At 44.9% G+C, this 14,203-nt stretch overlaps 1 protein-coding gene across 5 annotated transcripts in view; it reads right to left on the bottom strand.

The window, feature by feature from the left end:
* Positions 1-14,203, bottom strand: part of PPP2R5C (protein phosphatase 2 regulatory subunit B'gamma) — a 120,863-nt gene that overhangs the window by 30,098 nt on the left and 76,562 nt on the right. For all 5 annotated transcript variants that reach the window (XM_031454323.2, XM_031454325.2, XM_010999426.3 and 2 more), the window contains one exon: positions 536-646. In XM_031454323.2, coding sequence (XP_031310183.2) covers positions 536-646 — 111 coding nt within the window. The remainder of the gene's footprint in view (positions 1-535; positions 647-14,203) is intronic.

Below are 14,203 nucleotides of genomic sequence, written 5' to 3'. Positions count from 1 at the left end.
CTCTGCTGCTGAGGTGGCCCCTCCATCTGCTCCCCCTCCAGGTCCTCCCCAGGCTTCCCACCTCCCCGTCTCCCCTCCTTCAGCAGATCTGGACTGTCCGATCGAGCACATGGTCTCAGTGCCTCTTGGGTGTCCTGCCCAATCTCCCTTTCCCCTTACAAATGCACCAGAAGAAGGCTTCAGTCAGCAGGTGAGCCTTGGGGCGCAGAGTGGGCACCCAGTAAGTCTAAGCACTAAAACTGAGAATGTCTGCATGCGTCCTCCAACCTCAATTCAACGGTCGTTTCCACTGAAAACACAGAGACAATTCCATATCTTTGTAGTTTATGTCAAGTGTCCAAACAAACAACCATCAAATGTTCTCTCTTCTGCTGGAACACTTTTCTCGTACGTACAGGTCTGCCAGGTCTATGACACCAGAGCTCAGAGGCCCGTGTGCGACCAGCAGAGAGGCCCAGGCCCAGCACACCTGCTCTGGGGAAGAGCTCCGCGCCCCCTCCCGCCCTCTGCCTCTGACCCGCTCCCAGTCCAGTACCTGGAGGTGAGGCCAGGCTGCTTCTAACGTTGGCTCGTCTTCCTCTGGGTCAAATTCTGCTCCCGTTGGGTTGGAGGAAGGTGGTAACGTTCGAAACATGTTAACTGCAAACTGAAATCCACATATTCTATAATTACAACCGGACGTTACCGTATTTACAGAGAACACTTAAAATTATCTTAATTGTAATGATAGCTGTTTCCAGTGCTCTGGCTGGTTCTTATTCTCAAAATTCAGACGAAAGGTGGGTCCCGAGAGCTTAGGTCAAAGCCGTGGCCAGACCCCCAGCTGTGGACAGGGGACATGGAGGCTCCTGCCGGGCTCTTCAGACAAACTAGGGCTGGCAGATGCCGGTGGGCAGGGAGGCCCCCCAAGGCCTTGCTGTGTGTGGTTAGTGCAGAGCAAGGAGAGAGGTCAAAGGGGAGACAGCAAGAACTGCAGGGTCACCGAGGAAACGGCAGAGGCCACACCGTGTCCTCTGCAGGGTCAGGGATGGGGACAGTGACGAGGATGGCCACAGCCAAGACACAGTGGCTTCTGGGTGGGCGGCGAGAGGGTCATTTCCAGAGAAAGAGTGCATGTTAGAGAGGAGAGGGGTCATCATGTTGCAGGACATCCCAGCCCCGTACAGCCAGGGACTGGCCAAGACCTACAGAGAGGGGACACGTGGAGATGACACTCCTCTGGGGTCTGGACAATTCCCCTGCAGGACTCAAGACCTCTTCTCTACTCCCCCTACTACCACCCCTACCCCAGGCTCCGGTAATTTTGATTTCATAAAAATCAGTGTGTTTTAACAGATGTTTTCTGTATAAAATCTGTAATTCTTTGGAACGCAGGTACATTTTACTGCCTGTGTAGTTCATATTGATAAAGCACAACATATGTGGACAGGTTCCTGATAAAAACGCAGCAGTTTCGTTTTCCTGTTTCTTCAATTTACAGTCACCTATCTCTTTGCCAGTCAGTTTACGATCAGTTGTATCGCTGAATCTCTGAACCTGCCACACGCGGTTACAGAACTAGTGATCAAAAAAGAAAGAAATCATGCCGTTCGCAGCAGCATGGATGGGCCCAGAGATTATCAAGCTAAGCAAAATAAGCCAGAGAAAGAAAGGCAAGTGCCATATGACATCACTTACACGTGGAATCTAAAAAAATGGCACAGATGAACTTATTTACGAAACAGAAACAGACTCACAGACATAGAAAACAAACTTATGGTTACCAGAGGGGAAAGGGGGTCAGGGATAAATTAGGGGTCTGGGATTAGCAGGTACAAACTACTATATACAAAATAGATAAGGATTAAGGTCCTACCATATAGCACAGGGAACTATATTCAATATCTTGTAATAACTTACAATGAAAAAGAATACACATATGTATAACTGAGTCACTATGCTGTACACCAGAAACCAGCACAACGCTGTAAATCAAATACACGTCAATTTAAAAAAAAGCCCTCTGCCCCTCCAGCCCAGAAGCAGAGAACCAAAATGTGCGACACACCAGACAGAATCTTTGTCCACGATGACAGGGAGGGTCGGCAGAGAGCCCGGGCAGACCCGGCTGCTCAGTGTCAGTCTCGTAAAGACCAAACTGAGACTCTGCGTCACCTGTCTTGCCTCCTTTTGTCCATTATTAATACTGAACCACTATTTTCCGTGAAGAATAACACCCCGTCCCCAAGCCCTAGAAGTCCCGGGCACCAAATGTTTGCTCCCTGCCTCGTGTGAGAGCGCTGGACACGGACAGTCCAGGAATGGGAGGGACCAGAATGGCTGGAACAAGTAGCTGAAAAAAATCTTCCAGTAAAAATACAAGAAATGGTCCTAAGATGAAAGTAGAAAGAAGCAGAGGTCCGGGACCTGTGAACGCGGTGTGTGCTCAGGGCCCGCGAAGAGGCCTCCCAGATCACAGGTAACTGGACAGGAGAGGCTGGGATGGGTGTTGCCAGGCAGAAGGGGCACGTCCTCTGCTGCTGCCCCCAGGCCCCTGACCCCAAAGCCCACAGAACAGAGCAAGGGGATACTAGGAGCCCACCCACTCAGGAAAGGCCACACCCAGGTGGCCACTGTCTCCTCCTGGCTTGCAGGGGGCAGATGGGGGAGAGCAGCAGAACCAGCCCAGTTACCACCGGCCACCCCCTCCTCCCTGGGCTGTGCAGTGGGGAGGAGAGGGTCAGAAAGGAGCCTGGAACCTTTGTCGAGGTGTGGCATCCCTGAGCTGGGCTGTCCTATCAAAGTCAAGTATTCAGGGGGCACCAAAAGAATCACCCAGAGATAGGGGGCCACTTAAAGAGAGGGAGGGGTACATGCTGTCCTTGGGGATCAGGACTGCAGGGGCACAGGCACGGGTCCCTGAAGGTGAAGGCATTGAGCACGGGCTGTGCTGCTGCCCTGGGAGACCTGCTGGAGCGCCCATGATGGCGAGTTGCAGTGTACCTGGAGGGAAGCACACAGGCCGCCTCCTGTGAGGTTCCCGTGGCTGTAGGCGAGGGACACAGAGGCCAGAGCGGGGAGCAGGAGCAGTGGGCGCCTAGGAACAGCCAAGGAGCAGTCAGCGCCCCTCCAGGAGAGGAGCTGGAGGCTGGGAAGTATGGGGACATAGCTGCCCCTCAGGGAGGGTCTTCTGTGAAGCTGAGCACAGATGCCCCCCAGGAGGGGCTGCCACGGGGCAGAGGCACAGGGGGCCCCGCCAACCCTTGGTCCCTCTTTGCCCCCGTCAGGTCCCCCACTGGCCACACTGCCCTCGGGGACAAGGCGACAGATGAGGTTCTGAGTCTGGGACTGAAGCGTTAAATCAAGTGACCAGTTGTAATGAGAGGGGCACGAAAGGGAGATAATGGTTAAAGGCAATGGTTGAAAAAGACCTGTGTGACAGCTTAGTCTTAGAGCATCCACGATTTAACCCAGTCATCTGAGCATCACCGTGAAGGCATTTAGTAATTATGGTCACATCTATGATCAGCTGACTTTAGGTAAAGGCGATGGCCCTCCAGAATGAGAGTGGGCCTCATCCAATCAGTTGAAAAGTCTTCTAAGAGCAAAACTGCTTTACCGGAGGAAGAAGCAATTCCACTGTGGACAGCAGTGTCAGCACCTGCTCCATGGAGTTTGGATTTGCCCCGTCTGACTTTGCAAGGCATGAGACCGTTCCTCAAAAATCCATCGATTGATCCATCCATCCATCCATCCATCCATCCATCCATCCATCCATCCATCCCCTTCTCTCTCTGTTTCTGTCTCTATCCTACTGGTTCTGTTTCTCTGGAAGATTCTGATCTACCTGGTCAGCTAAGATTCCTCAAGGATCTGCTGTAGTGAAGCTACTGATTCCAGTCTTGAGTTGAAGCCCCACTGCCCAGAGCTCCGTCAGCCACACAGCCCGTCCCCAGTGTGGCACAGTCACCAAATCCCTGGTGCTGAGTTAGGGGCCTGCAAGGGGACACAGATGAACTTGCTTTCAATGCTAAGGTCCCCCTGTTAGTGTTCCACAAGAGTTTTACTACTGGCCAACTCTAACTGATAAACTTATTAAAAATTATTTCTTTCATGCAACAACAAAAATCTCACACCATAATTTCTACCCTCCTTTCCAACTACATCACATCACATTAACTTGATGCTTATCTCCAGAAAAGGCCAAGACACTAAAACTAATAAGGAGACGAAAGTGAGTAAGGCGAAGCGCAGGCCGCCTCACACTGCTCCTGGCTTCCCACCCACCACCGCTTCTAAGCACAAGAGCTTTGGGGGGCAAATGAGCGGCGCACGTGGTGCTGACGTCAGTGTCCTCGACAGCGGGGTTCAGTCTGAGGGCCACGGAAGGCGGTGGTCATCACCACCATGCCACGGAAACCAAAGGGACCCTGCTTGGACTGTAGGTCCAGGCAGCCTCAGGTCTGGTGAGGGTCACCCAGATCCACTACAACATTTACGTTTCAGCTGAGACACTGGTTCAGAGTCCCCCCCAGTCCGTGGACACAGAACTAGAATCAGGTCTCCCACAGAGGGAGGCAGGGTGGCCTCGTGGGGACAGCCTTCTTGGGCCCTCTCCTTACCCAGAGCAGGACCCGAGACCGAAAAACTGCTCAAGCCTCGCCCTTCTCCCTGGCTGAAGGAGGGTAAATCTGTCCTCCGCACTGGGCCCGTGGGAAGCGGAGACGTCACCGCGGATGCAGGCCCACATGTGTGTGGCCACGCGCCCGAGTGTGGCGTGGACTGACTGTGCCGTTAGGAAGCACCTGCTTTTACAGCTTTCTTGATGTTTCTACTCTCAGTATGCAAATCACCCTGTACATGTTCTTCCAATTGCTAAATTTATTGAACAAATGCAAACTGAAATGGCTCGAGAAACAACTATGAAAAACTCTCACAATTCAGCAATAACATACTGTCTTTCTATACCTGTACCAGGGGGTGAAGTAATAAAATATTCACGCAGTACCGGAGAACACATACAGGTTTAAGACAGGAAGGGATACACTCCAAAGGAAAGCACTGATAATCCAATTTCAGAGACGAGGAAAGAAAGGTTGATTATTCACCTCTCTGCTTAAAACCACATGGGTTATTCTGCTATGTGATGGTTCTGCTTTACTCACGTGAGTAGGATTTATAAAGGTGAGTCCACCAAAGGCCAAATCACAGCTCCTCCTCCTGCAAGGGGAGCGCCGGCTTCTGAGGGTCATCCTCCTCCTGCAAGAGGAGCGCCGGCTTCTGAGGGTCACCCTCTTCCTGTAAGAGGAGCGCTGGCTTCTGAGGGTCATATCGCTAAGAGACACATTTCAGGGGGAGGCAGGGAGGGGTCCATCCACACTGTATTTTAAATAGAAAGCTGTTTTTTGGTTCCAAATGGTATAATGTATCTGGGAAAACCAAGAGACAACAGTCAGACCATCAGAGCTGGGCCACCGATACAAAAACCAAAAATACCAACCCCACAGCAACCCCCTCTCCACTAGCGACAGGCGACCAGGAAGCAGCACTGGCAGAAGGACCCCAGGCACGCGGCCACAAAATGACAACGGGCCTAGAGACTCACGGCCCAGTCACAAGGCCTCAGCGAGCACATGGAAGCCTCAAGAAAGGCACTGATGATGACCTGAGCAAGGAGGGACCTTCCCTGCTCCAGCGAGGTACGTCACGTCACTAAGATGCAACTCCTCCACAAAGCAATTTATACCTTGAAAGCAATCTTAAACTCTCATTGGATTTCTGATGAACTCAATGAATGTGATTTAAAATTCAGGTGGATAATAAAAATCCTAGTAGCAACGTTAAAGGGAGAACCTGTCCGTTTCCTCCCTCGTGAAGTCAGGTCACTCTGGCTTCACGGCAGATTCAGGCGTCACCTGGGGAACACTCCCTCGGCGACCTGCTCACTGCTGAATCTCCAGCACCTGTCGCAGAGCCCAGCACCTAGCAGGTCCTCAAAGAGGACATTCTTATACATTTGCTTTATTACATATTCTGATTTTTTTTTTTTTTTGCAGACAACTGTGAGAAAGTTTAGGAATTCTCTAGAATTCTGCATCCTACAGGGCAGTAATAAACTAAAAAGGGAAGCTGAGAGCAAGTGTATCCTTTGGGAAAGGCACCATCAGTCACCTCACTGGCTGCAACACCAAGAAGTTACCCTGAAAACTGTGAAAACCTCCTGATTAACCCCAGCTCTCAGTTGCGGTGTAGCTGGAAACGGAGTCTCCCTGACCCAGCTCCAGGCAGTCCCTGATTTCAAGCTCTTCCAGCAACCTGACCACTTCCTTTGTGATCTCTGCCTCAAATATAACTGGATGGTCAGGTAATTCCTGGTTTAAGGTCCTCCCCTTCCTGCCGGTGCCACCTCCCCAGGGCCTATCACACCACTGGGCACAGAGCAAGCACTTAATAAAGACACCAGGTGAGCAAAGCTGGGTCTCCTGTTCCACGAATCAGCATCGCTGCTTTCTCTAAGGCCAGAGGTGCTTTCAAAGAATGCAGCTTTACCTCCCAACAGATGCCCAGAGAAAGAACTACAAGCTAAATTCTTACTCTGAATAGCTTGCTATTTTTAAGCTCAAATATGTTCTTAATAAAAGTTAAAGATATGAGAGCTTCTTTTTTTTTTGGGTGGGGGGTAATTAAGTTTTTATTTATTTATCTTTGATAGAGGTACTGGAGATTGAACCCCGGACCCTGTGCATTTTAAGCGCACACTCTACCACTGAGCTATACCCTCCCTCGCCAAAAGTTAAAGATATGGAAATAAAAACCTATAAATTTTTGTAGAACGTTTAGTAAAGGAAACTCAAAATTTCAAACAATGGATGTTTTAGTTTTATGACTATTTCACTACCATCTTCAAATGAAAATATACTTGTCATTTATAATTATGCATGAGTTTATTCTTTAATTTTTATTTTTGAGTTTGAGAATAGAAAATTTACTTACACAAGACAACCAATATTTTGTAATACTTATGATTCAATTCAGTTAGTGTCCCTTAAAGATTACACTGGGTCTGGAAGTCTCTCTTAAGTTATTTACTCTGGGCCAAAGGTGAGTTTTACACAGTTTCTGAATAATGTATTCCCCAATATCTTGTTATGAAATACCTCAATGCAAAAAAATGGAATTTTATAGTCAATAACCATATAGCCACCAACCAGATTTACCATTAATATTCTTATACATTTGCTTTATTACATATTCTGGTTTTTTTTTTTTTTTTTTGCAGACAATTGTGAGAAAGTTTCGGGATGCTCTGTATTCTGCATCCTACATGGCAGTAATAAGCTGGAAAGGGAAGCTTCACAGCTCAAGTGCTTGTCATTTCCTGGTCACGTGTACAGTCAACCGTTTTCTTGCTATGCCCCTCCCCCATCACACAGTTACAGAATTATAAATTATGCAAATAACCTTTGATCAGTACTTCTTTTAGAACGTACTGGATCACCCATGTGGATGGAGTGAAGTATTGTGTATCTACTGTAAATGGAGCAGAGACTTACACTTCTGGACAAGACAGACTAACAGGAATGGGATTTACCCTACTTCTTGAAACAATCAAAAAAACCAGGGAAAAATATATAGAATTACAGTTTGCAAGACATGGACTTCGGACAGTGAAAGACAAACATCCTTGAGAAATGGGAAACAACTGAGTTGAGCCCTACCGCTGCCCAGTTTTCTGCCTCCACACAGTGTCCAGGTGGCAGCACAGGGAGGAAGAACCCAGGTGAGCCCAGCAGACACAGCTGGTTAGAATCTGCAAGGCAAAGTCCCAGAGAGGAGAGAGCTGCACAGAGAACTATCAAACAGAGCACTGATCAGCATATTTGTGTGAGAAAACTACTGGAGGCTGCATGAAAGAACCACAAAGAGATCAGACATACCCAGTACTCGCCCAGGGCTGGGACAGTGCCTCTTCCCACCAACCAGACTGGAAAACTCGTAATCCATGGAGCGCGGGGCGCATAATCAGAAGAGTCTGGTCTCAGCAATGGGTGATAATTAGCCATAAAATGACTATGACTCTGGTCCTTCCTCAGACATTTTAAAAGCAAGAACCAAAAGGATCAAACTGTTTCCAAGTAACTTAACTGCATCCCCAAACAATTCTCAACAACATCAACAGAAGTAAGTATGCAGCACTCAATCAAGGCAAAATTCACAGTGTCAGGCATCCGACAAAAAATGACCAGACATGCAAAGTGGCATGAAAATATCATTTATAATGAGAAGAAAAACCAATCAATTGAACTGATCTGGAACTGACATAATGGTGGAATTAACAGACAAGGCTAAGACTTACTCTGTCCAAAAAGTTAGGTGGAGGAGACGTGAAGATATAAACAAGACAAACTACACGTGATGAAAACTACAATGTGTGAGACGAAAAATTTACTGCACGGGAATTTACACAAGATGAGACATTGCAGAAGGATGAATGAACTTGAGGATGGCAAAGGAAGTCACCAAATGAAACGCACAAAGGAAAGGACTGCAGAGAGTAAAGCACCAGTGAGCCGCGGGACAACTGTCAGAAGCCTACACACATGTCTCTGGAGCCTCTGGGGGGCATGGGGCAGGGACAGAAACAAGCATTAGAGGAGCTCATGGCCAAATACTCTCCCCAGTTGGATAAAAGCTATAAACGAACTCCAAACACAAGAGAAAGAAGGAAACTACAACGAGGCACGCCATCATCATATTAAAAAGAACAAAATAAAAACTCTTAAAGGTAGTCAGAGGGAAACCAGACACGCTCTGCCTGGACGAACAGACAGAGGAATGGCAGCCGATTTCTCATCAGAAACAATGCGAGCAGGAAGCTGGGGAGCAGAATTTTTAAGGGATAAAACTTCGACCTGTCGCTCTGTACCTAGCAAGCACAGGCACACCCTGGGGTGTTGTGGGTTCTGTTTAAGACCACTGCAATGTAAGTGAGTACCACAATAAAGCAAGTCACATGAAGCTTTTGGTTTCCCAGTGCATATAAAAGTTATGTTTACACTATACTGTAACCTATTGTATGCAACAGCATTATGTTTAAAAAAAAAAAGTATATACCTCAGTTAAAAAATACTTTATTGCTAAAAAATGCTAACCATCATCTGAGCCTTCAGTAAATCAAGATCTTCTTTCTGGTAGAGGGTTTGAAATATTTCGAGACTAGCCAATATGTGACACAAAGACACAAAGTGAGCAAATGATGTCAGAAAAATGGTGTCGACAGACTTGCTCGATGCAGGCTTGCCGCAGACCTTCAATGTGTGAAAACACAGTATCTGCAAAGTGCATTACAGTGAAGCATGATAAAACCAGGTGTGCCTGCAGAGCTCTCAAAGCAGAAGAGAGACAAAAGCTAAAAGAAGTCATCACCAGTAGACCTGCACTACGGGAGATATTAAGGAAAGGCCTTCAGGTAGAAGGAAACTGGAGTGGCTCTTAATATCGTGCAAAGCAGATTCAGAGGAAATAATATTACCAGTGACAAAAGGAGCATCTTACAGTTATAAAGGAGTCCATCTGACTAATTTTTATTAAGTTATTATTTTACTGAAATGTATCACTGAGTAGCATGAAGCATTTGGTAAAACTGCAAGAAACAGACAATAAACAAATAGAAACAGAAAATAAAAAACCTCAATTACAATAGCACCAAAAAATCAAATACTTATTTATGAGACTAAAAAAATACATCTGGGATCACCATGCTGAAAACTACAAAGCAAAGATGATCAAAACGGGGAGAAACACTGTGTTCACGGCTTGAAAGGGTCAATATCGTTAAGATATCAATTCTCTCCAAATGCATATATTCAATAAAATTCCAATCAAAACCCCTGAAGGATGCTTTGTAGACCACGACAAGCTGATCCCACAATTTATATGGAAAGGTAAATTACCTAGAAAAGCCAAATAATTTTGAAAAAGAACACAAAGGTTGGAGCATTCACATTACCTGACTCAAATTTTAGCATAAAGTGACAATAATGAAGGCGGTGTGGTGTAGACAAGCAGAACCCTAGGCCAGTGGAACACAACACAGAGCCCAGGAATCGACTCACAAGTATAGCAAAGTGATTTTTGATGAAGGTGGAAAGGCAAATCAATGGAGAACAGTTAGTCTTTTTAACAAGTGATTTTCAACAAATACTTGGACATCCATATGCCAAAAAATGAACCTCAGACAAAATGTAAAGCTATAAAGACTTCAGGAGAAAATCTTTCTGAGTTTGGGCTCGGCAAAGACTTCTTACATATGACACCAAAAGCACCATCCATGAAAGAAACACAAATTAGCCTTCATCTCAATGAAATACTCTGTAAAGACGCTGTTAAAATAGAAAGACAAGCCACAAACTGAAAAAAAAAGTTTTTTTTAACAGCAACATTATTTATAATTGCCAAGATATGGAAGCATCCTAAGTGCACCTCCGTAGCTGAATAGATAATGAAGATGCAGCATATATATGTATAATGCAATACAACTCACCCATAAGAAAGGACATTTTGCCACATGTGGCCCTTCATTCACTTTTTTTCCCCCACTTCAAAAACCAGAATTTTATAACCGGCGTAAACATTTCCATTACATCAAAAACAACAAAATACCTAGAAATAAACTTAACCAAGAGGTTACCTATACTCCGAAGACTGAAGTGACACAAACAAATGGAAAGATTTCTTGTGCTCTTGGATTGGAAGAATCAACCCTATCACAATGGCCACACTACCCAAAGCAACCCACAGATCCAACACAACCCCCATTAAAACACTCGCAGCATTCCTCACAGAACTAGAACAAACAATTCCAAAATTTGTAAGGAACCACAAAAGACCCTGAAAAGCCAAAGCAATCTTTTGTAGGTCTTTTTTCCCCCCTTTTCTTCTTTTTGTTCTCTTTTCTTATGGTTTGATGACTAGAGAAGGTCCTTTAACATTTACTGTAGAACTGGTTTGGTGGTGCTGAAATCTTTTAGCTTTCGTTTATCTGTGAAACTTTTGATTTCTCCGTCAAGTCTGAATGAGAGCCTTGCTGGATAGAATATTCTTGGTTTTAAGTTTTTCCCTTCCATCACTTTAAATATGTCGTGCCACTCCGTTCTGACCTGTAGAGCTTCTGCTGAAAAGTCAGCTGATAACCTGATGGGAGCTCCCCCGAGTGCTGTTTGTTGCTTTTCTCTGTAAGTATTTTCTAATGTAAGTATTTTGTCCTCATCCTTAATCGTTGTCAGTTTGATGACTGTGCGCCTTGGCGTGCTTCTCTCTGGGTTGATCCTGTGTGGTACTCCCTGCGCTTCCTGGACTTGGGTGACTGTTTCCTTTCCCAAGTTGGGGAAATTTTCAGTGATTATCTCTCCAAAATTTTTCTCAGGTCCCTTCTCTCTCTCTTCTCTTTCTGGGACCCCTGTAATGCGAATATTAGTGTGCTTCATGTTGTCCCAGAGTGAAAGAAAATATTTGCAAATCACACATCTGGCAAAGCATTTGTATCCAGAATATGTAAAGAAGTCTCACACTCAATAATGAGAAAATAACCCAGTAAAAAATGGGCAGATGATCTGAACAGACACTTCACCAAGGAAGCTATACAAGTGACAAATGAACACAGGAAAAAGTGCTCAGGGTCATTAGTCACCAGGCAAATGCAACAAAGTCAAAATGAGATAAAAGGATGAGGACGCCAAATGTTGACAGAGAGTGGAGCAACCAGAACTCTCACACACGCTGGTAGGAGTGAAAAAAGGGGCACATCTACTTTGGAAAAGAGTCTGGCACTTTCTTAGAAAGTTAAACTCGATACGACTTAGCAGTCCCATGCCTACGTGTCTACCCAGGGTAAATAAAAACCCACGTCCAAGACTTGTACATGAATATTTATAGCAGCTTTGTTGCCAAAAACTGGAAACAATCCAAATATTCCTCAGCTGGGGAGTGGATAAATCATGACACCTCTATAATGAAACTGCTGAGCAATTACAAGGAACAAACCACTGACACATCAATGACAGGCTGACTCTCAGACACATCCTGCTAAGTTAAAGGAGCTAGACTCAAAAGCCTACATACTGTATGAGTCCACCTACATGCCACCCTGGAAGAGGCGAATGAAGCACCGGAGGACAGATTAGTGGTGGCCAGAGAAATGGGGGAGAGGAAGGTCTGACTACAAAGGAGGAGCATGAGACACTTTTTTGAGGAGGGAGGTACTGAAACTGTTCTCTGTCTTGGTGGTGGTGGTGGTTACATGACTGTAAGTTTTCATCCAACCTCAGAGAACTGTTCACTAAAAAGTTAACTTTGCCATATGTAGATTAAACATTGATTTAAAAATGTTATGGAAGGATATTTACTAGGCTGTACGTTTTCAAACCTTCTTGGTTCACAATGCCCTTTGTGTCTTACTGTGCTCCTAGACCAGAAGAAATACTCATCAATTTAGGAGCCTGAAAAACCTGAGTTTTAATGAGGTATAACTGACATATGTAATTGCAAGCATTTCAAGTGTACAATTGATACGTTCAGCATCCGTGCACATCTGCAGAACCACCATCCAATCAAGGTAACAGACATCCATCATCCCCAAACTTTCTTAGTAGACTTTTGGAAAAAAAAGTACATATATGTTAGTTGGCTGGAGGTAGGGGTGGGTGTAGGTGGATCTGGGGAGAAGTGGAGTAAGGAAGGAGATGAACTTTTCCTTTCTGTGTTTTTGTATTTATTTCACTTATTTAAAATAAGCATGCATTTAAAAAATAAATTAAAAACACCAAACAAAACAAAGGGAAATTCTCTCAAAATAATAAGAACAAATCTCCAAGAAATAGCTCACTGATACTTAAAGTAGAAAACTCATTCCCTGCACTAATGAGCTCATCTACAAAACAGAAACAGACTCACAGATATAGTAAACAGTCTCATGGCTACTGGGGGGAAGGGGGTGGGAAGGGATAAATCTGGGTATTTGAGATTTGCAAATGTTAGCCACTACATATAAAAATAGACAAAAAACAAATTTCTTCTGTACAGCACAGGGAACTATATTCAATATCTTACAATAACCTTCAATGAAAAACAATATGAAAATGAATACATGTATGTATACGTGACTGGGACATTGTGCTGTGCATGGGAAATTGACACGTTGTAACTGACTGTACTTCAATTTAAAAAAAAAAAGAAAAATCATTCCCTGGATTTCAAAAAGCACTTTAATCATCCCTTAGCTCATCAGTGATGTCAGTGCATCTTTACCCTACGTGACTGTGACTTCGGCAAAACAAAAACAACTAAGTGAAAAGGGGAGTGTGTGGTTTAAATCAGCCCTTGAAAGAAATCTGTAGACTATCTGAAGCTTCGCTGGTTAATATACTACCTTCTTTAATTCAAAGCATTCTTTCCTCTCTCACTTCCGAACTATCTTTACCCTTAAAACAAGTAATACTTTCCAGAGCACACTGTAAATATCAGATATAAAAATAGAAGAGAGTGTTCAATGTCAATCCTTCAGTGAAGCACAGGACAATCACCCCGGGGATCTGGCCATGAAACTTCCCCCAAGGACCCAAGAAAAACTCCTCTGCCCTTAACAGAAAACACTGACTTGAAACCTAAGCAGAAAAGAAAAGGAAACTTGTAAGGCAAACTGTCTAGTCAGTTATAAGCAGCACAGATGAAAATAATGTGAGGAACTCATGTTCCTGGAGGCTCAGCATGGGTCTCGAGGAGCACAGCACTGCTATTACGCTGCACACGAAGAGTTCAGCTCTGCTCGGCTCTGCTTGCTTGCTTGCTTGCTTGCTTTCTTTCTTTCTTTCTTTCTTTCTTTCTTTCTTTCTTTCTTTCTTTCTTGGAAAACATGTTTATTGATTTTTGATGATGGCAAATGTGATACATGATCATTATTAAGATTTTTTAAAATTACAAAAATATAGCAAAAGTGGAAAGTCTGCATAATCACACCATTCAAAGGCAGCTACCATCAACGGTCTGCTCTGAATTCCTCTAGAACGCAGTCCCCCAGGCAGACGAGCAGGGGTAGACCGTGTTAGGGCAGAGGCTGCCTCTTTCTCATCAACTTCTACATGGTAACCCAGCACCACAGACATGGGTGTTTCGGAAGAGGTCCATCTTGACATGAAGCACTTCTGAGCACCAGCTCGTTCAACCATGG

Source organism: Camelus dromedarius, chromosome 5, assembly GCF_036321535.1.
Source record: "Camelus dromedarius isolate mCamDro1 chromosome 5, mCamDro1.pat, whole genome shotgun sequence".
In the NCBI taxonomy this organism is placed as follows: Eukaryota; Metazoa; Chordata; class Mammalia; order Artiodactyla; family Camelidae; genus Camelus; species Camelus dromedarius.
Note: the sequence above shows the minus strand (reverse complement) of the source record. Positions and strands in the feature narration are given on the sequence as shown.